Source organism: Eubalaena glacialis, chromosome 11, assembly GCF_028564815.1.
Source record: "Eubalaena glacialis isolate mEubGla1 chromosome 11, mEubGla1.1.hap2.+ XY, whole genome shotgun sequence".
Classification (NCBI taxonomy): Eukaryota; Metazoa; Chordata; class Mammalia; order Artiodactyla; family Balaenidae; genus Eubalaena; species Eubalaena glacialis.
The window spans coordinates 471177-489308 of NC_083726.1; the positions used below are offsets into that span (position 1 = coordinate 471177).

An 18132-nucleotide genomic window follows, 5' to 3' on the forward strand; every position below is an offset into this window, starting at 1 on the left:
TGGAAACTATGGCAGACTACAAGTAAATCCAAAAAACACGAAAAGGGAGTTTGCTTTTATAGGGAAAAGGGGTCAGTTGGGAGGTACTGTGATAACTAGAGTCCGCTGGCGGAGCATGGAGGCTTCCCATTGGTTGGGCTGTGACAGTCTCTGATTGGCTGGGATGTCCTTGGGCCGGAGGGATTTCTTCTTCCTGTTGGAGAGAGAGTAGAGGCACCTGTCTTCCTGTTTCTGGTAATTGAGGATGCACGGCGGGCATGACAGAGCCCCCTAACGACCTGTCCTGGCTCCATCTTCAACTGAGGTTTCTTTAAATAATTCCACTGTGAAAGGTTAAAGAAAATGTCATGTATCCAGACAATGAACTACTATTCATATAAAGGAACAAACTACTGATATATACAACATGGATAAACTTCAAAAATATTATGCTAAGTGCAAGAAACCAGACAGAATAGGCTGCATATTGTATGTATTAGCGTCCATAGGGCTGCTATAACAATTACCACAAACTTAGTGGCTTAAAACAATGCACACTTATTATCTTACAGTTCTGGAAGTCAAAAATCTGAAATGAGTCTTATGGGGCTTAAATCAAGGTGTCAGCAGAACCGCATTCCTTCTAGAGGCTCTAGGGGAGAATCGTTTCCTTGCCTGTTCTAGCTTCTGGAGGCTGCCTGCATTCCTTGGTTCATGGTCCCTTCCTCCATCTTCAAAGCCAGCAGTGTGGCAACTACCAGTTTCTCTCTCTTATTCCCTTATCACATTGCCTTCTCTGACTCATTTTGGCCTATGGACTGTAGGCAGAAGTGCTGTATATATCACTTGTCGGCCAACGCAATTAATAGCTAGCAGGCCTCCATTAATCTCTTTTCCACTGCCAGTGACCTAGGAGGCCATGTGTTCCAGAGGTAAGTCAAGGAGAGCCACCTGACTCTCCCACCAGTCCATGCACAGTGAAAATCCTGCTGAGGACTTGAGGGTTGTTACTCCGACCTAGCCTAGCCTAGCCTAACTTTGGAGTGGGGAGCTTTAGTTTAAAAAAAAAAAAAAAAGTAAAATATATATAGCGTGTCAGTTAAGTTATTGTCTCAGCTCCAAAGTCGCCCTTCCATGATCGGCTGTGTGATGCTGGGGGGTGGGGGGGACTCTGCGGCCACATTTCGAGGAGCAAGGGCTGGTGCCTGGCTCTGCCAAGAGGAATGCTGGAGGGAGATGCGACGTCAAAGAGGGAGGGGGACTTGCCCCACCCCCCCAGCCACACTTCGCCGCCGCAGCAGAAAATAAAACGGCACAGGTGGCTCGAATTATGTGTGTTATACGCTGTGTCTGGTTTCGACAGACAGGTCTGGGACAGTGTGCAAGGCAGCCCAAGAGGGGGCCCGGAAATATCTGGAAGAGCGCTGGACGCAAGAGGCGAGAAGGGGACTGGCGCGGGCGGGTCTGCACGCACTGACGACCAGGCCATTGGAAACAAAGATGCCCCAGTGGTCAGACACGAACCCCGGACGTGACAGCCCTCTGCAGGACCCCATATCCGGAGGCGACCCCAGGGAGAAAACTCGAGGGACTCCCAGAATCGCTGGAATCTGTGTGTGATAGTTGGTAGAATGGGAGCTCGTAACGACGAAATCCCGTTAGGAAAGCTGGCCGGGTAAGGTACCCACCAATCTCGACTTCGCCCGTCCTCACGGTGTCCCCGGGGGCCGCGACCCCGCCCTAACCCGTCTTCCCCCGGGCTCACACGCCCCGCCGGAAGTCCCTCCTCCAGGCTTGGGGCCGCTCTGGCCCGAGCGGTCCCTTCTCTTTGGTGGGCTCGGCGCTGCTCCGCCGCACGGCAGTCCTCCGGCCGCCAGGGGCGTGCGAGGCCGCGTCTGGGCCGTTCTGGTCCGCGACGGCCGCTCGACTGCTCCGCGGAGCGGTCCGGGCGCGCCCAGGCCACCGCCTCCAGTCCGTTCCCCCGGCAACGCCTCGGGCCGTTCACCCGGCAACGCGCGGCCGTTCTCAGTAGCCGGGGCCATGGACCAGGGGTCGGGCGCCGGGCCCCACCAGGCTCGCGGCCGCCTCGGCGCGCCGTCCTGCGGAGCGCGGGCTCCGGGGGCACCCTGGGCACGCTTCTCGGCCTGGCTGGAGTGCGTGTGTGTGGTCACCTTCGACCTGGAGCTGGGCCAGGCGCTGGAGGTGAGGGGGGCAGCGGGCCGTGGGGAGGCCGGGGAGGGCGGGTCCTGCTCTGTCGCCGCCGGCTAGTGTGGCTCAGGCATCGCCGAGGGGCGGCGGGAATCCCTCCGCAGGTGAGGTACCTTCAGGCAGACAGACCCCCCAGGTGGCTTCTTCCTCCCCAGAAACCCTGCACCTGTCACTTCCTGAAAGGTGCGCTCCCAAGCAGAAGAAAAAAAGTTAAGTTGCCAAGACCGCCCTTTGGGGTGGGGGAGCGAAGAGCCCTGCACTTCGGATACCCAAAGTGGTACTCTTGATTTTTCTCCCAGTAAAAAGCTGTCTCCTCTCCCTTCCTCTCCCCCGCCTTTCCCACACTATGATACCTTCTCCCCTCATTTACTCTAGCCAGAATCCCAGGGGTCACCCTTGACTCCTCCCCTCCCTCCACCCCACATCCCATCCGGGGACAAGGCTGACAGCTCCACCTACAGCAGGGCTGTCAGATTCATTACCATTGCTACTGTACCCCCAAGTCCAATATTTGTGGCTCTCTTGCTTAAATCTTTGGAAATCTCCTTGTTCACTTAGAGTCTGATCCAGACCCCTTGCGGGTCACAACCAGACCCAAGAGCCATCTTTCTGTTCACTGACTGCCCCCAGCCCACCCAGCCTGGGGTGTCCCCACTACCTGCAAGACCCTTCCCTACCCCCACCCACGTGGGTGTAGATGAAAACATGACAGACTCAGGGAGGAAGGCCTTCTGTAGTAATGCAGGCCTGGGGGGATGGTCTTCTCCAGGCCCTGAAGGCCATGACATAGACCATGGAGCTGATCAGGGCAGGGGAGGCTGGGAGGTACGCTTCAGCACGCTGTCAGAAGGAACTGTCTGAGAACCCAGGAGGTGGCGCATCCCATGACTGCAGTTGGCTGAGATGAGGCTGATCAGCCATCGTTGGAAAGCCAGCGTCAGAGTGAGAGGGTGTTTTCCAAGGCCTTGCTGAACTCCATGAGGCTGTGGGAAGCCCAAGTCCTAACAAACGGCAAGGGCTGACACTGCCCAGCTTGCTGTGGAGACCCCATTCCACCACACCAGTCCCCACGTGGCGCACCAAATTAACTTGACGCAGGGACCTGAGCACAGAGAGGTGAGGTGATTTGCCTAACGTCACAGAGCCCACATTCCTGCTGGTGCCCAAATTGTTCCCAATAAAATCACAAGAGAGTCGACTGTTTCCGTAAGGCGTTCTCGTGTATAATTTCCTAGGACGTAACCATTCAGGCAACAGCTGTTACAGGCTCCATGTGCTGGGGCTTCTGAGCTTTGCTGAGGCTGCATAGCTCAGGGAGGGGGCGTTGGGGGGGCCCACGGCCCCTCCTAATCATCAAGTCTGTGCAGGAATCGGGCAGTGCAACCACACGATGCTCATCAGGTTTGCATCTTGTCTTTCTTCTCTCCCCTGGAAATCATGGGGAAGATCAGGGGTCATTTCAGCTGCGTCCACAATCACTCACGGAGCATCTGCCCTGCGCTCGCTTATTCCGGGCTTGGCCTGGCCGAGCACCACAGAGGCTCTGGCACTGCGCTTGGCACTGGGACATGATGGAAGACCCAGGGACTGCCTTCCAGGAGCTCATGGATCACGGAGACTCCATGGACAGACGCAGCTCAGAGGAAGGAATGGGGGTTTGGCCATATCTTGGAGGATGAGAAGGAGGCAGCCGGGCGGGGGAGAGGGGGCTGTTTCAGGTAACCCCTCCCCCAAAAAAGCCAGCGAAAGCAAAGGCAAGGAGCCGATCATTCACTCATTCAATAAATCAAGTATTGGGCAACTGCCACCAGCCAGGCCCCACGGTACTGGTGCTGGACACATGGACACAGAGCTGAATGCGATGACAGGGCCCTGCCCACCAGGAGTTCACGTTCTGTGCTAGAGACGCAGAGAGTAAGTGGTTCAGGACCCCCTAGAGCGCAATGGGTATGTTGAGGGGGGGTCCCACCCACATGGGTGCACTGGAGCCTGCAGGTGAGGCAGGGATCAGACACGAGGGGAGAGCGGGCAAGGCTGTGCACATCAGCTGAGCAAAGGGCCTGGCTCTGCTGCCTCAGCCCTTGGAAACTCTCCTCTCGGCATCCCCGCTGACCCGAGAAGCCCATGCAGCGAACCGCGGCCCGGGGCCCAGAGGGTCCCTCCTCTCCCAGGTGTCCGCGTCCTCCCAGCTGCAGCTCCTGCACTGCCCAGTCTCAGGACCCTTTTAGTCTTCAAAAGTACTGAGGGTCCCAAGGGGCTTTTTATGTGGGTCGTATCTATCGATGTTTCCTATACTAGAAGTTAAAACAGAAAAATTAAAAATGCTTATTAATCCATTTTAAAAAACAACGGATACCATGTGTAAACAAGAGAAGCCACCGCAATGAGAAGCCCATGCACCGCAACGAAGAGTAGCCCCCGCTTGCCTCAACTAGAGAAAGCCCGCGCGCAGCAGCAAAGACCCAACGCAGCCAAAAATAAATAAATAAATAAATATTTATTTATTTTAAAAATATATATATTTCCACAAAAATAACCATATTTTCAAAAACAAATTCAGTGAGGAGAATGGCATTATTTGACACTTTTACATCCCTTTTTAAAGGCCAAATAGAAGGCAGCTGTATCTTCACGTCAGCTTCAGTCAGTTCCCCTTGATGGCCTGTGTCACAGCCTCTGGAAGCCTCACTGCACACAGTGAGAAGAGAGTGAAAAAGGCAGCTTCGCCTCTGGGAGCCTAGGGTACCCACACCACCCTTCGAGAAGCACTTTCCTAGAGGTACCTTCTCCAGCAAGGCGAGGCTCGCTGCATCTGTCTTCCTCAGGGACGACTGGGTTACAGGAGCTGCAGCCCCTGCAGACTGGCTCCCGTGGAAAGGACGAGACCCCTGTGGTTCCAGGGCACAGGGTTCATCGTGCGGCAGACTCCTCGCTCTCTGCCCCTCTCTGAGGGTCTGCTCCATTCCTCTCCTCAATCAGGCAGGGCCGTCCCTCCAGCTCTGCTCCCAGCTTGTGAACAGTGAACTTGGAGCCCTGGGCGTGGCTGCGGAGCCTGCTCAGATGCTACAAAACTCCTGACCCCTGACCTCAGCACCGAGGGCCCGTCGTGGCCCTGCCCCAGCTGCCAGGCACCCGCCTTTCCTCTGCCCTTCTCAACAAGGACACGCAGGGGCCCGAGTGGTCCTGTGGCCCCTCCTCTCTTGGAGCCATCTCAAGGTACCTCTGTGGGTCCGCCCCACAGACAAATACTGTTTGGCTGGCTCCCCTCCCTCCTCTTGGCCCTTCCTTCTTGGTGCCTCCTTAGCTGACATCTCCTTGAGATTTCCACATGCCCCACCTGTTCCATTATTCTTTGGAGACATGTTTTCACGCACTCCACAAATACAGGCACACCTTGGAGATGTTGCAGGTTCGGTTCCAGACCACTGCAGTAAAGCAAGTCACACAGATTTGCTGGTTTCCCAGTGCATATAAAAGTTATGGTTACACTAGACTGTCGTCTATTAAGTATGCAAGAAATACCATAATATCTTAAAAAACAATGTAGATACCTTGATTTCAAAGTACTTTACTGCTAACAAGTGCTATCATCTGAGCCTTCAGTGAGTTGTTAATCTTTTTGCAATAGTAACATCAAAGATCACTGATCATAGGTCACTGTAACAAATATAATAATGAAAAAGTTTGAAATATTGTGAAAATTACGAGAATATGATGCAGAGATGCAAAGTGAGCAAGTGTTGTTGGGAAAATGGCACCTATAGGGTTGCTACAAACCTTTATTTTGTAAAAAATGCAACATCTGCGAAGCACAATAAAGCAAAGTGTGATAAAACGAGGTGTGCCTGTACAGTATTTGGTGAGGGTCTACTCCCTGCCAGGGGCTGGGAGGCAGAAGTACCAGGGAACACGGTCCCTGTCCTTAGGACACTTGGTGGCAGCGGAGGAGACAGAATAGGCCCAGAGCAGCGAGCCCAGAGCAGCGAGCCCAGAGCAAACAAAGATAGAAGCTACATTATTACAACAGTGCAAGTCCCAGGGCACAGTACCTTACCATATGGGGGTTCAGGGCACACCCCAGAAGAAGCCTCATGTCAGCCAAAACCCAAGTCCTCCTCCGCATGGGAGTTTGGCCAACAGAGTGAGGAGGGGGCCACGCATGCAGGCCCTCAGCTCCTGGCTCCCGGCATAGCCGCTTCCTGGGAGAGCCGTCCTGCTGCATCTGAGCACGGGCCAGGGCAGCAGTGATGCCCAAGGCGCACCAGGTCCCCAGGAGACACCTGGGGGCCTGCAGGGAGTGAGGGCTCTGGAGGTTCCCTGCCTTTTTCGTTTCCTGCAAAGAAATCCATTCTGGCCATTTGCCTGTGTACAGGGCTACTGGCTCCCCTAGAGTGTGGCCTGTCTCCCAGGTAGAGCCTGTCCAGCTGGTCAGCTCACTGTACACTCCAGGGGCCTGGGTACTCCAGGGGTCACACTCCAAGCAGGGAGCAGGCCGGAAGCTCCCAGACCCCTGAGTAGCAGGGGTTGGAGTGAAGATGCTCAGAGGCAAGGGTGCCAGTGTCAGGCAACGTCTGAGTTAAGACGGGATGGGGAGGCTGGCCAGGCCGTCTGGAAGAGCAGGCCCAGAGGAGCCGCAGAGCCTAAGACCCTCTGGCTGGGGGTGGGGGGGGGGTTGGGTTTGGAGTGCTGAGAGGGTACAGGAGGTGGGGGCCAGCAGGCAGGGCCCTGCAGCCGCTCTAGGCGGGAGAGGAGGCTATGGGGACAGACTGTCGGGACATGGGGGCAGGGAGGCCCAGTCTGGGCGAGTGGCCTTGAGGGCGAGGGGTGTGAGAAGGGAGTCGAGGAGCTCACCCAGTTGTGCGCTGGCCAAGAAAAGGGAAGGATGGAGGCCAGGAGTGGCCTCGGGCCGAGAGGGGCCTGGGGAGGCGGGGCAGGGGGCTGGAGCCCTGAAGGGAGGAGGAGGGGTCAGCAGGGAGCCAGAGGTGGGGAAGAGCCAGAGGGTCTGACAGTACTGGGAGGTGGGGGGGGGGGGGGAGGACACACCTGCAGCCCAGCACCAAGCCTGCCAAGCCCACGTCACCGAGTGCTCTGTGTCCCCCGCAGCTGGTGTACCCCAGCGACTTCCAGCTCACGGACAAGGAGGTGGGTCCCAGCCCTCCCAGGAGCAGCCCTCACCCGGGGAGCAGGCCCTCACTGGCTTTCCTGTGTTTCAGAAAAGCAGCATCTGCTACCTGTCCTTTCCCGACTCCCACTCAGGTAGGCCACCCCGCCTCGCCCCGGCCTGGGTGTCTCTCTGGGGCTGTGGGGAGAAGAAGAAGGAGGGAGATGAGGCTGCCCAGGAGCCCCTGCAGCCAGGCCTGCACAGCCTGTAAGCCCCGGTCCCGCTTCCCGCTCCAGGGAGACAGCCAGAGCCCCAGGCCGCAGCAGCCAGTTTCCCCGGTTCCCGTGAAAAGAGGTGTCTCTGGGCAGTGGGGTCTCCGGCCTCCTTCACCCCAGCAGAGGGGTCACCAGGAGCTGGGTCCTGGCCTCTGCTCCTCTCCGGGGCTCGGGTGTCTGGGCCGGCCTGGTTTTCCGCCCCGGGCAGGCTACGGCGGGCCACACGCGACCCCCGGCCTCTGCTTGCCCACAGTGCGTGCGCTGCGGGGCTGTGGCTGTGCTTCTCTGTGTGCCGAGTTTAAACCCTTAGGTGCGGGAGTCTAGGACACAGGGACCTCTGTCGGGAGACACAGAGCCGGAGGGCTGGGCTTTTCTGAGGCATTTGCAGCCTGGCAGAGGCTTCGCCCCCTCCCTGGCCCCCCGCCCCACATGCTGGCAGGAGAGGCTCCAGCCCAACCCGGACACAGCGTGAGGGGACCACCTCCTCCCCAGGCTGCCTCGGGGATACTCAGTTCAGCTTCCGCATTCGTCAGTGTGGAGGGCAGAGGCGCCCCTGGCACACGGATGACAGGCACTGTGACAGTGGGGCCCCCGTGTCTCTGCAGGTGAGCCGGGCTGCCTCTCCACCGCTCCTCCCCTCCCCCTGCAGGCCAGGGTCAGGCGGGTGTGAGCGGCCCCTTCAAGGCGCCTGGCCAGCCCCAGCCAGCAGGGTCTCCAACTGCCGCAGGCCCGGCCCGGCACCCCAGCCTCGACTGGGGGTGGGCCAGCGCTTCTGAGGACTTGCCAGGGTCCCTGGAGCTTTTCCTGTGTGCCACGTGCGCCAGGGCGTGGCTCGGTGTGCAGAGGCCGGTGCACGCCTGCGGGTGCTCTCGGGCCCCTGAACCGCTGACCACTGTGTCTGCGGAGATGTCCCTGGAGAGCGGTTGCCTGCCTTCCGGGCCGTGACTCCCAGGCAGACCCCAGCCTGCGTGGGGGTCCGAGGGGGCAGGAGGGAGTGTGAGAAGTGGGCGCGGCCTGGCCGATACCCCTCCTTCCAGAGGGAGCCTGCACACTACTTTGGCTACGTGTACTTCAGGCAGGTGAAGGACAGCTCCGTGAAGAGGGGCTACTTCCAGAAGGTGAGCTGCTGGCTGCTCTGGGGTGGCCCCGCTGAGAGTTGGGGGCCAGCAGCCATCGGGAGAGGCTGATGGTCTGGGGGTGGGTCCTGAGCCTCCAGGAGCACCCACCCCTCCGCAGCCCTAGCCACTTGGCCCTGGGCGGGGGCCACCGCACCACCTCGGGGCGGGGGCGGCCTCTGGGGAACAGGCTCCGCTGCCCCTCCCTCGCCCAGCCCGGTCTCTGGCTCAGGCCTCCCTGCTCCTCGCTGTGGGAGGAGGGGGGCCCTTGTCACACTTTCAAGATTAGGACGACTTCAGTCTTGAACTCAGACACCAAAAGCAAAAGCTGCTTGAGCCCCGGGGAGACCATCCCATGATCCTGGCCACGTGCATTTCCCTCTGAAGGCCTGGGGTCCAGCCCTGCCCTGCTGCACCTGGGGTTTTCTAATAGCCTGGAGTCCCACGTCAGGCCATTCCTGGGAAGTCGGTGGGACACCCTGCCCTGGGCGACCCTGGATGAGCCAGGCCTCAGGGGTCCCCGCAGGGTCCCAAGGGGCTGGGGCGACATCTCACCGGCCCCGGGCCCTGCAGTCTCTGGTGCTGGTGTCCCGCCTGCCCTTCGTCCGGCTGTTCCAGGCGCTGCTGAGCCTGGTCGCCCCCGAGTACTTCGACAAGCTGGCGCCCTGCCTGGAAGCGGGTGAGTGGCCGGCAGGCGCTGCCAGAGCTGCCTCGTCGTCATCCCAGCTGTAGCTCCTGGTGGCTCCGGCGGGCAGCTTTCTCCAGGACAGTCTTCTGACGCTGGCCACCTGTGTTCACAGTCTGCAATGAGATTGACCAGTGGCCGGCCCCTGTGCCGGGGCAGACCTTGAACCTGCCTGTCATGGGAGTCGTCCTCCAGGTGAGGGCTGGCTGGCTGGGGTGGGACGGCCCCAGTGCATGTCGACACCCCACCCGGCCCCACTGGCAGCTGCTTCCTTCATCCATAGGTGCACATCCCATCCAGGGCAGACAAGCCTGAATCCGGTCCTCCAAAGCAGTGCAGCCACGAGGTGGGCGCCCTGCTCCCAGGCTGGTGGCCCCATACCTGCCTCAACCCTCAACCCTCCCACCTGCCTGGGCCTCCCCACCTCACCTGCTGGGGGCCCTGGGGGTCGGCCAGACCCCAGACACAGGGGCCCGCGTCTCCGTGCAGGGCCGTGGGGTGCGGGGAGGCATGCGGGTAGGGACTGCGGCCCCCGGGACTCTCCCGGGGTGACTGGTGCTGCTCGGGGCTTCTGGGGTGCCATCCTCCCCCTCGGCCTGACCCCACCCACCCTTCCTCTCAGAACCTGCTACCAGCCCCGGTCGTCCTCACCAGTGTCCATGAGCTGGACCTGTTCAGGTGAGCCCGGCAGGCCACCACCTGCTGCCCCGGTAGGTGATGAGTGATCCCACGAGGCCCATGGGGGCGGGGGCGCTGGGGGCCGTCAGGAGTTAGCCCCCAGCCCGTTCTGAGAGGGAGAGTCACGCAGAAGAGGAGCCCGGTGCCCCGATGTCTGCCCCCAGAGGAAGTGAGCACCGGGGGCAGGAAGTCAGGTCCTAGCAGGCAGGTGCAGGGAAGGGAGCAGCTGTGGTGGGAGATGCTGCCAGAGGTGCCCTCTGTGGGGGGCCAGCAGAGGACCCCACCTTTGGAGACCCTCTGGCCCCGTGCTGGGCCCAGCGGGAGCCAGGGCTGTCGGTTTCAGGCATGGCCTGGGCGCGAGGCCAGGCAGCACAGGTGGAGGGTCAGAACCGGGTGGCGGGGGAGTGCCCTGGACACGCCCTCGGCGTCTTCACAAGGCCTCACCGCCGCCTTCCCTCTGGAGTGAGGCCCAGCCTTCACCCAGACAGGGCCTGCCTGGGCCTGGGTGGGGGCAGGTGGGCAAGGGCTGGGGAGCCTCCCACCCGGCCTCCCCAACGCCCCCGCCGGCCCAGGTGCTTCCGGCCCGTGCTGGCCCACGTGCAGCTGCTGTGGGAGCTCATGCTCCTCGGGGAGCCCCTGCTGGTCCTGGCGCCCTCGCCCGCCGTGTCCTCGGAGATGGTGCTGGCCTTGACCAGGTGGGTCGGGCGGCAACGCGAGGGGCCGGGGGCCCTGGACCAGCCCTGCGAACTCACTGTCCCTGCGGGTCCCTCCCCACAGCTGCCTGCAGCCCCTCAAGTTCTGCTGCGACTACCGCCCCTACTTCACCGTCCATGATAACGAGTTCAAGGAGTTCACGACACGCACGCAGGCCCCGTAAGTGCCGCCCTGCCCACCTGCCCGCCCTGCGCCCTGCGCCCTGCGCCTGCGTCTGCCTCTCCTCCCTCCCTCCCTCCCTCTCTCTCTCTCTCTCTCTCTCTCTCTCTCTCTAGACCAAGCGTGGTCCTGGGAGTCACAAACCCTTTCTTTATCAAAACGCTCCAGCACTGGCCCCATGTTCTCCGCATCGGGGAGCCCAAGATGCCAGGTGAGGCCCCCGGCCTCCGCCCAAGGGTCCTGGGAACACGGGGCCTCGCCGGGTCTGAGCCTGCGGAGGCAGAACTGAGACCCTGAGGGCCGGCCATGGGGCGTGTCTCGTAGGGGACCTTCCCAAGCAGGTCAAACTGAAAAAGCCCTCAAGGCTGAAGACCCTGGACACCAAGCCAGGTCTGTGCCCCTCCTCTCCTCCCGGGACCCAGAGACACGCCTTGGGGCGGGGTGGGGCGGGCAAATGTACTGGCACAGCTGAAGGGGGTGCCCCGCCCCCGAGGAGAGCGCGCTGCCATTCTGCCCTCCCCAGGCCTCTACACTGCGTACACGACCTACCTCCACCGAGACAAGGCCCTGCTCAGACGACTGCTTAAGGTACCGCTGGGGGGCGCTCCGGGGGCGGGGAAGCTGGGCTCGGTGTGTGAAGGGGGCGCAGCCGGCCTGCTGTGGCTCAGCCCTCGCCCCCCAGGGCCTGCAGAAGAAGCGGCCGTCGGACGTGCAGACTGCAGTGCTGAGGCGGCACCTCCTGGAGCTCACGCAGAGCTTCATCATCCCTCTGGTGAGGCCCGGCCGGCGGGGAGGAGGGGGCCGGGCTGGAGGGGCAGGCAGCAGGCTGTGCCCCAGACTCCAGACTCACTCCCCTTCCCCCCCAGGAGCACTACATGGCCAGCCTCATGCCCCTGCAGAAGAGCATCACGCCCTGGAAGGTGTGGTCCAGGGAGGGGCTGGGAGGATGGGCCCTATGCCGATCCTTTGGTGGGGGGGGTGGGCAGGAGCCCCTGGGGCCAGCCCGTCCCCACCACACCTGCAGGTGGCCCTCACAGGGAAGAGAAATGCGGGCCACACGGAGGGGGGAGGGGTTCGAGGCCCTCTTCTCTGGGAAGGGTCACCCTGGGATCTGTCCCTGCAGGGTGGGGGCTGGGGGACACACAAGGGGTGTGTCTGCCAAGTGCCCTGGGGAGGGTCCTGACCAGCCAAGGTGCGGGGCCTGTGAGGCCGTGCCCCCCCCAGCACCCAGGCTCACCCAGCCCCTGTCTCAGACCCCTCCCCAGATCCACCCCTTCCACCAGGACGACTTCCTGCGTAGCCTGGAGCACTCGGGGCCCCAGCTCACCTGCCTCCTCAAGGGCGACTGGCTGGGCCTCTACAGGTGGGTGGACAGTAGGTAGGGTCCTGGGGCTCCTGCTGCTGGTGGCCACGCCCATCCCTCAACACACAGGGTCAGCCCACAGCTGCTGCCCCTTGCCCCCCACAGGCGGTTTTTCAAGTCCCCCCATTTTGATGGCTGGTACCGACAGCGGCACAAAGAGATGGCCCAGAAGCTGGAGGCCCTGCACCTCGAGGCCATCTGTGAGGCGGTGAGGGCGGCGCCTGGCTGCAGGAGAGCACAGAGGGCTGCGAGCCCCGAACAGGGGCTGGAGGAGAGTGCAGGGAGGGGCGGACACAGGCCCAGAGCTGGGCGAGGGCCTTGGCGACGGATGGCCTCATCTTGTCCTCGCAGAACATCGAGATCTGGATGAAGGACAAGTCCGAGGTGGAGGTCGTGGATCTGGTCCTGAAACTTCGGGAGAGGCTGGTGAGATGCCTCCCAGCCCTGCCCTGCCTCGGCCAGCCAGATGTGAAGGTCGCCTGCCCCTGACCACCGCTGCCCCTGCAGGTTCGGGCACAGGGCCACCAGCTCCCCGTGAAGGAGGCGACGCTGAAGCGGGCGCGGCTGTACATCGAGACAGTCATCGGCTCCCTGCCCAAGGACCTGCAGGTCGTCCTGTGCCCTCCCTAGGATGGGGCCCATGGCCCGGGGCCAGGGTCTGGCTGAGCTTCCCTCCCCCCAGTCAAGCACGAGCTCCCCCACCCAAGCTCCCGGCTGCCCCTGGCCCTGGCCCCCCACCTGGCACCACCATCATCCCAGCAGACAAGGTGGCATTTGGAACTACAGCCTGGCCCCTGACTGTTGGCGGATCACGTGCTGGCAGAGCCTCCCCTCCCCCTGGGCCCCACCTGCCCTCTCCAGGGTCTTAGGCAGGGGTGGGGGGCAGGCTGTGAGCCCTGCTGATCTGATCTGGGCCAAGGCCACGCACCCCTCCAGGAGCCCATCTGCCCGAGCCCTGCAGACCCAGGCGTTGCATCTGATGCGTCCTTTAGACCCACCAGGCTGCCCAGCTCAGGACGGAAGGAGGCGGCTGACAGGCAGACCCCTCTCCTCACACAGCCCGCCCCCCGCCTGTCTTGCCTGGGGGCTGAGGGGGGAACCTCACCTGCGGTCATCGCTTGGGAGGGGAGAAGCCACTTTGCCCGGAGAAGAGCTATGCCCTGTGGTTCGCTGGGATGCCGCCAGGACCCGCGTGGCTGCCAGGCGGGTCCAGGGCATTGTCTTTGTTCCACTCCAGGGACACCCCACTGGGCACCTTCTCCGTTCGCTCTGCCCTGCGCCGCTGCTCGGCTGGCAGGCCCCTCGAGTCGCCCCCGTGTCCATGCAGCCCCACAGGCAGCGAGGGGCTTGGACTCTAGCCTGACCAGGCCCCTGCAGCCAGAGCCCTTCACAGCCACCGCGGCCTTGGGGCACCAAGCTCCTCGGCAAGGAGTGAAAGTCCCTCAGAAGGGATCCACGCCCCCATGTGACACCTTGGAGCGCTGGGCCAAGCAATCACCGGTGCTGCCATCAGCACCATCAGAGCTCAGCACAGAGTGGCAGCACTGCCAGCTGGGGGGGGCGGGGGCAGGGGGTGAGGCGTGGACCCAGAGCTGCAGGCCTTTGGGTCAGTCCCACCGTATCCAACCCCAGACGCCTCACCTGAGGCACAAGGCCTCGTAGACGCCCGCATGGGCTCGGCGGCAACCTGAGCTGAGTCCTGGCTGCCCGAGGTGGTGCGGGAGGCAGGCCGAGCAGGGGGCTTTCCCTTCTCTCCTGAATCCCCACAGTCCATGTCCCGGGATGGAGCAGTGACGCAGCCACTCCTCCCAAGCGGGCTTTGGTGGAGCCGCCAGATGACAGCAGGCGCTGGCCTCAGAACTGCCAGTGTCGACTTGTCCGGCCCTGACCACTGCCTAGGACAGCCCGGCGCGTCCCCAGCCCGCAGACAGCTGAGCTCGGCCTGGTGTGTGACTGCAGTCAGAGGACAGAATCGAGGCAGCAGAGGGAGAGACGAGCTGGAGGCCCTCAAGTGAGGAAGGACTTTGTGGCCCCAGTGCCGCTTTGGACAGCCTGCCCTGCTGTCTGGCCTGGAGGGGTGGCCCACGGGCCGTGAGGGGTGTGCCCCAGCACATTGCACGGTCCCCTCCCTTGGCTTTCTGAGGGTGACTGCAGGTGATGGAGGGCTGCAGGGGAGGGGCAGCAAGGGGGCCTCCGCAAAGCCCTCAGGGACTTTTGCCTCCATCAACCCAGGAAGGCACAACCAGATTCCCCTGAATCCCTGCCATCTCCCTCGAGGACTCTGCCTGAGTCCACGCAGCAGCCCCTCACAGCGGCTTGTCCTCAGGAACACTGGTGCAGGGGGATGTCGGGGGAGGGACGCCTGGCAGGGTGGGCAACACTGAAGGGTAGAGGTGGGAGGAGGTCCCTCCCCTGGGGTGCCTGGGGCTGTGGAGGGGCCTCCTCCTCACAGCCTGACCCCCCTGCCCAGACGAGGCCTCTGAGTACAGCGTAGCCTGCGGGTGCGGGCCGGGGGTGGAGTCCTGCCAACTCCATCGTCTCCCCCATAAGCCCCCGGGTTCCCTCTCAGGATCAGGTCAGCTCCGGCTGGGCTGAGCCTCTGTCCCCCCACCAGGCTGGGGACAGGCAGTGAGGAGGGAGGAGGGGCAGGAGGGTCAAAAGAGGCAGACCCACCACCTACCAGAGCCCCGTGGACAGAGGGCCTGGGCGGGCAGGAACCAGTGGTCCAAGAGGGCGTTGTGGTCGGCGGCCAGTGTGTGAAGCCGCCTGCTTTTGGGGGTTGTGTGTGGGCCTGGTGTGGTGGCCGGGATGGGGGTGGGAGGGCAGTGGGCTGACCCAGGGACAGGAAGGACGGTCTTCACCCCCAAGCTTCCTGCGCTCTATTTAAAGACTCCGCTTTAGTCTGGGATGGTGGACTTCCCACATCTTTGCTATTAAAATGTCCTTCTGTGACACAATACTTGTCTTTTAACTTCCTTTTCTGATAAAAAGTTGGCATCCCTATCAGAGCCTGGTAACTTTAGGGTTCTCTTGGTGGGGCGTTGGGTGGGCCTTGGTGTGGATGGGTTCAGGGCTAAAGGGGTGAAGGTGTGGCCTGGCTGGTTGGGGGTGGGGGGGTAGCAGAAAGAACTAGTGAATTGATCCTCTCCAGTGGCTTCACCTGAGTGGGGCGTTCCTGAGCATCGGGGGCAGGTCCCAGGCCCGGGCTGGGTGGGGTGGGCAGGAGCAAGTGGGCTCTCTGCCGGGAACGGGAATGTCTGGGTGGAGGGCAGGTGCCCAAGGAAGGGGGGACCCAGTGTGGGAGTGCAGGTTAGGGCTGGGGAATGGCCCCACGTCCTCCCTGGGTCCCCAGTTGCTGCTTGGCACAGCGGGGCTTGTGACTGCAGACTGTCCTGCGGGGAGCAGGAGCGCACAGGAGAGCTGGCCCCATAGGGGTCCCCAACTCTGCTCGAGTTGTGGGGGGAGCGGCCAGGGGCGTCAGGACCAGGGCTGATGGGGGCTGGAGCGGCCAGAAGTGGGGCAAGCTCTAGTCCAGAGCTGGACGCCCCAGGGAGAGGCTCGGTCTCACCACCCACCTCCAAGCACTTCACCAGGGGTTGACGGGTCCTGGGTGTGGGGGGAGGGAGGTGGGAGGGAGGCGGGGGAAGGAGGGCGCTAGAGGCCAAGGACGGCTTGTGAGGGGACTCAGGGCAGGCGTCCTCTTCCCCTTGGAGGTTGGGGGACAAGGCCCAGCAGCCCCCAACCGCCCAAAGGGTAGGGGTGTGGCCGGCCTGTTCCCCAGTCGGAGGGTCGGGGTGCCGGGGACCTCGGTCTTGCCGGCGTTCTCCCCTAGAGCCCAGACTTGGGCTCCTCTGGCGCGAGCCTGGACGCGGACCGGGCCGAACCTCCCCGGCGACGCGGCGCATCCGCCCACTGCGGCCGCCAGGCGCCGGGGACGCGGGTGGGGGGGCGCGCGGGGGGCGCGCAGGGAGCGCTCAGCCCGGCGGGCTCCCCTCCTCTCCCTCCCCACCCCCGCTCTCCCCTCCCCCTCCCCCTCCCCCTCCCCCTCCCCCTCCCCCTCCCCCTCCCCCTCTCCCTCCCCCTCTCCCTCCCCCTCTCCCCCACCGGGGGCGGGGCCGCTGCTCCCGCGCGCTCCGGCCCCTCCGCGGCCACACAAAGGCCCGTCTCCATGGCAGCCGCGCTGGCCGCAGCGCAGCGCCGATCGCGGCACGGGCGCCATCGAGCCTCGGCGGCAGACGAGCAGGTACGGGAATGGGGTACGGAGCCCGCGGGGCGGCCGCGCCAGTGGGGGGCTTCGCCGTCAGCGCCGCTCCGCCCTGGCCTGCGGCGCTCGTGACGCGGGGACTCGGGCGGCTGCCGCCCCGCGGAGAGAGACTCGGGCTTCGGCCGCCGTCCGTGCGTCCGGCCGGCCGGGGCCGGGCCGCTCCCGCCTCGCGCTCTTCCAGGTGGCGGGCGAGGCCCGCGGGGCCGAGGGCAGCGGGCCTGGCCCGGCAGAGGGTCCCCAGCCGGGCGCCGCGCCCTCTCCCGCCGCCCGCGTCCCTCCGGAGCCGCTCGGACCGCTTCTCGTTCCCGATCCTCCCTCCCTGCTCATGCCCGCTGCCCCTCCAGCCACCGGGATCCGTGCACAGGGCGGAGATCGGCCCTGTTGTACAAGAGCTCCAGGCCCGCGCCCACCCAGCCTTGGTTCCTGGGGTGGCCGAGCCCCGGCTTTCCCTAGGGAGCTGGGCCCGCAGTCAGGCCTTGGCACCCACCAAACCCCTTGGGGACTTGTGAGGCGGGCATAAGCCAGGACCACCCTGGGAGCCCCTGGTCTGCACCTGGCCGGGCTGGAAGGCGGGTGCAGGGTTCCCGGTTGGGACTAGGGGTGGCTTGGCACCAGCACCAGCACCTGGCAAGTCCTGGTGGCCCTGGGCCTGCTTCACCACAGAGCCGGCTCCCACAGTTCCCAGTGTTTGTTGGTGTGGTGTTTGGGTGGACACTCTGGGACCCAGGAAGTGAGTACAGGAAGTCTCTGTACTCACTGCCAGGCCCCTGCCCCTCTATGTGCAGCCTCCTGCGGGAAGCCCTCCTAGATGGGCCCTTCCCACCCATCTGTGCTCAGGGTGCTTGGCAGATACGAGGGGGGTCCCTGAGCCCAAGAGCCTCAGCGCTTCCTGCCACTCATTGGCCTCCTCTTCCCAGCAACTTGGAAAAGGAAGGAAGGGGTCTATCCGTGCCCTGGGCCTGTGGTGGGGGTCAAGACTAGGGGTGAAGCTTGACTCCAAAGCCAGTGGAACGTTCTGGAGCTCGGAGGGCTCTCTGTGCCTGCCCTGGGGAGCCCCTGTCATGTCTAACTGCAGCCCCTGTGTGCCCCACACACGCCCGGGCCGGGCCCCGTGGAGATGGGAGAGCACGGCCCCCAGGGGTGGGAGCTCTCAGCCTGACCCCGTGCGGGATGTTCCCCGGGGCACAGAGGGGAGAGTCTGAGAGCTGGACAGCTGCCGGGGTGTGTGTGGGGGGGAGGCGTTCTTCTGCTCTGAGGTGAGGGTCCTGGGAGGGTAGGGTCAGCATCGGCCTGCCTGAGGCTCTTGGGTGTTTTTTATGGCATGTCAGCTTTTAGAAATCCCCAGAGAAGACTGAGGACGAGCAGGTGGTCTCGGCAGATCTGAGCCTGTCACCTTTTCCCACCGTACCTATAGGGGGCCCACCTCCGTCTGCTGGGTAGGGGGAGGCTTGAGGTCTGGCCAGGGGCTCCTTGCCCCAAGAAGGGAGGGAAGTTACAGAGAAAAACAAGGGTTTGGAATGCAAGTCCCCCCTCCCCCGCCGGCCGCCTGCCAAGAAGGAATTATTTTGGATTATCCAGCCGTGTCCAGCCA

General features: G+C 63.1%; 2 protein-coding genes across 11 annotated transcripts in view; both read left to right on the top strand.

Moving 5' to 3' along the window:
* Positions 1–1932: 1932 nt before the first annotated feature.
* Positions 1933–15086, top strand: DENND6B (DENN domain containing 6B). 5 transcript variants are annotated; one of them, XM_061206719.1, is made up of 20 exons: positions 1933–2181; positions 7291–7329; positions 7401–7443; positions 8056–8168; positions 8601–8681; positions 9066–9357; positions 9479–9558; positions 9647–9709; positions 9986–10041; positions 10614–10736; positions 10819–10914; positions 11031–11125; positions 11239–11304; positions 11438–11502; positions 11597–11686; positions 11781–11834; positions 12168–12277; positions 12383–12485; positions 12629–12703; positions 12785–15086. In XM_061206719.1, exons 1-20 carry the CDS (start codon positions 2020–2022, stop codon positions 12905–12907), a joined length of 1929 nt encoding a protein of 642 aa, XP_061062702.1. In that variant the 5' UTR covers positions 1933–2019; the 3' UTR covers positions 12908–15086. The 5 variants fall into 5 exon arrangements, with proteins under 5 accessions (XP_061062702.1, XP_061062704.1, XP_061062703.1 ...); XM_061206721.1 differs by having other exon boundaries at positions 12198–12277; XM_061206720.1 differs by having other exon boundaries at positions 11606–11686.
* Positions 15087–16412: 1326 nt separating this feature from the next.
* The window catches only part of PLXNB2 (plexin B2), a 29981-nt gene continuing 28261 nt past the window's right edge, over positions 16413–18132 (top strand). For 3 of the 6 annotated variants that reach the window (XM_061205606.1, XM_061205608.1, XM_061205611.1), the window contains exon 1: positions 16413–16520. The gene's annotated coding sequence lies outside the window, so the exon portion shown is untranslated. The remainder of the gene's footprint in view (positions 16521–18132) is intronic. The other 3 variants (XM_061205609.1, XM_061205612.1, XM_061205613.1) reach the window with 1 other exon arrangement.

What these genes read in the sequence shown, in the direction of transcription:
- DENND6B (XM_061206719.1), top strand. Translation starts at nt 2,020, where the DNA reads ATGGACCAGGGGTCGGGCGCCGGGCCCCACCAGGCTCGCGGCCGCCTC. An exon ending in TCCAGCTCACGGACAAGGAG is followed by an intron (nt 7,330 to 7,400) that starts GTGGGTCCCAGC and finishes CCTGTGTTTCAG; the next exon opens with AAAAGCAGCATCTGCTACCT. An exon ending in GACCCTGGACACCAAGCCAG is followed by an intron (nt 11,305 to 11,437) that starts GTCTGTGCCCCT and finishes TGCCCTCCCCAG; the next exon opens with GCCTCTACACTGCGTACACG.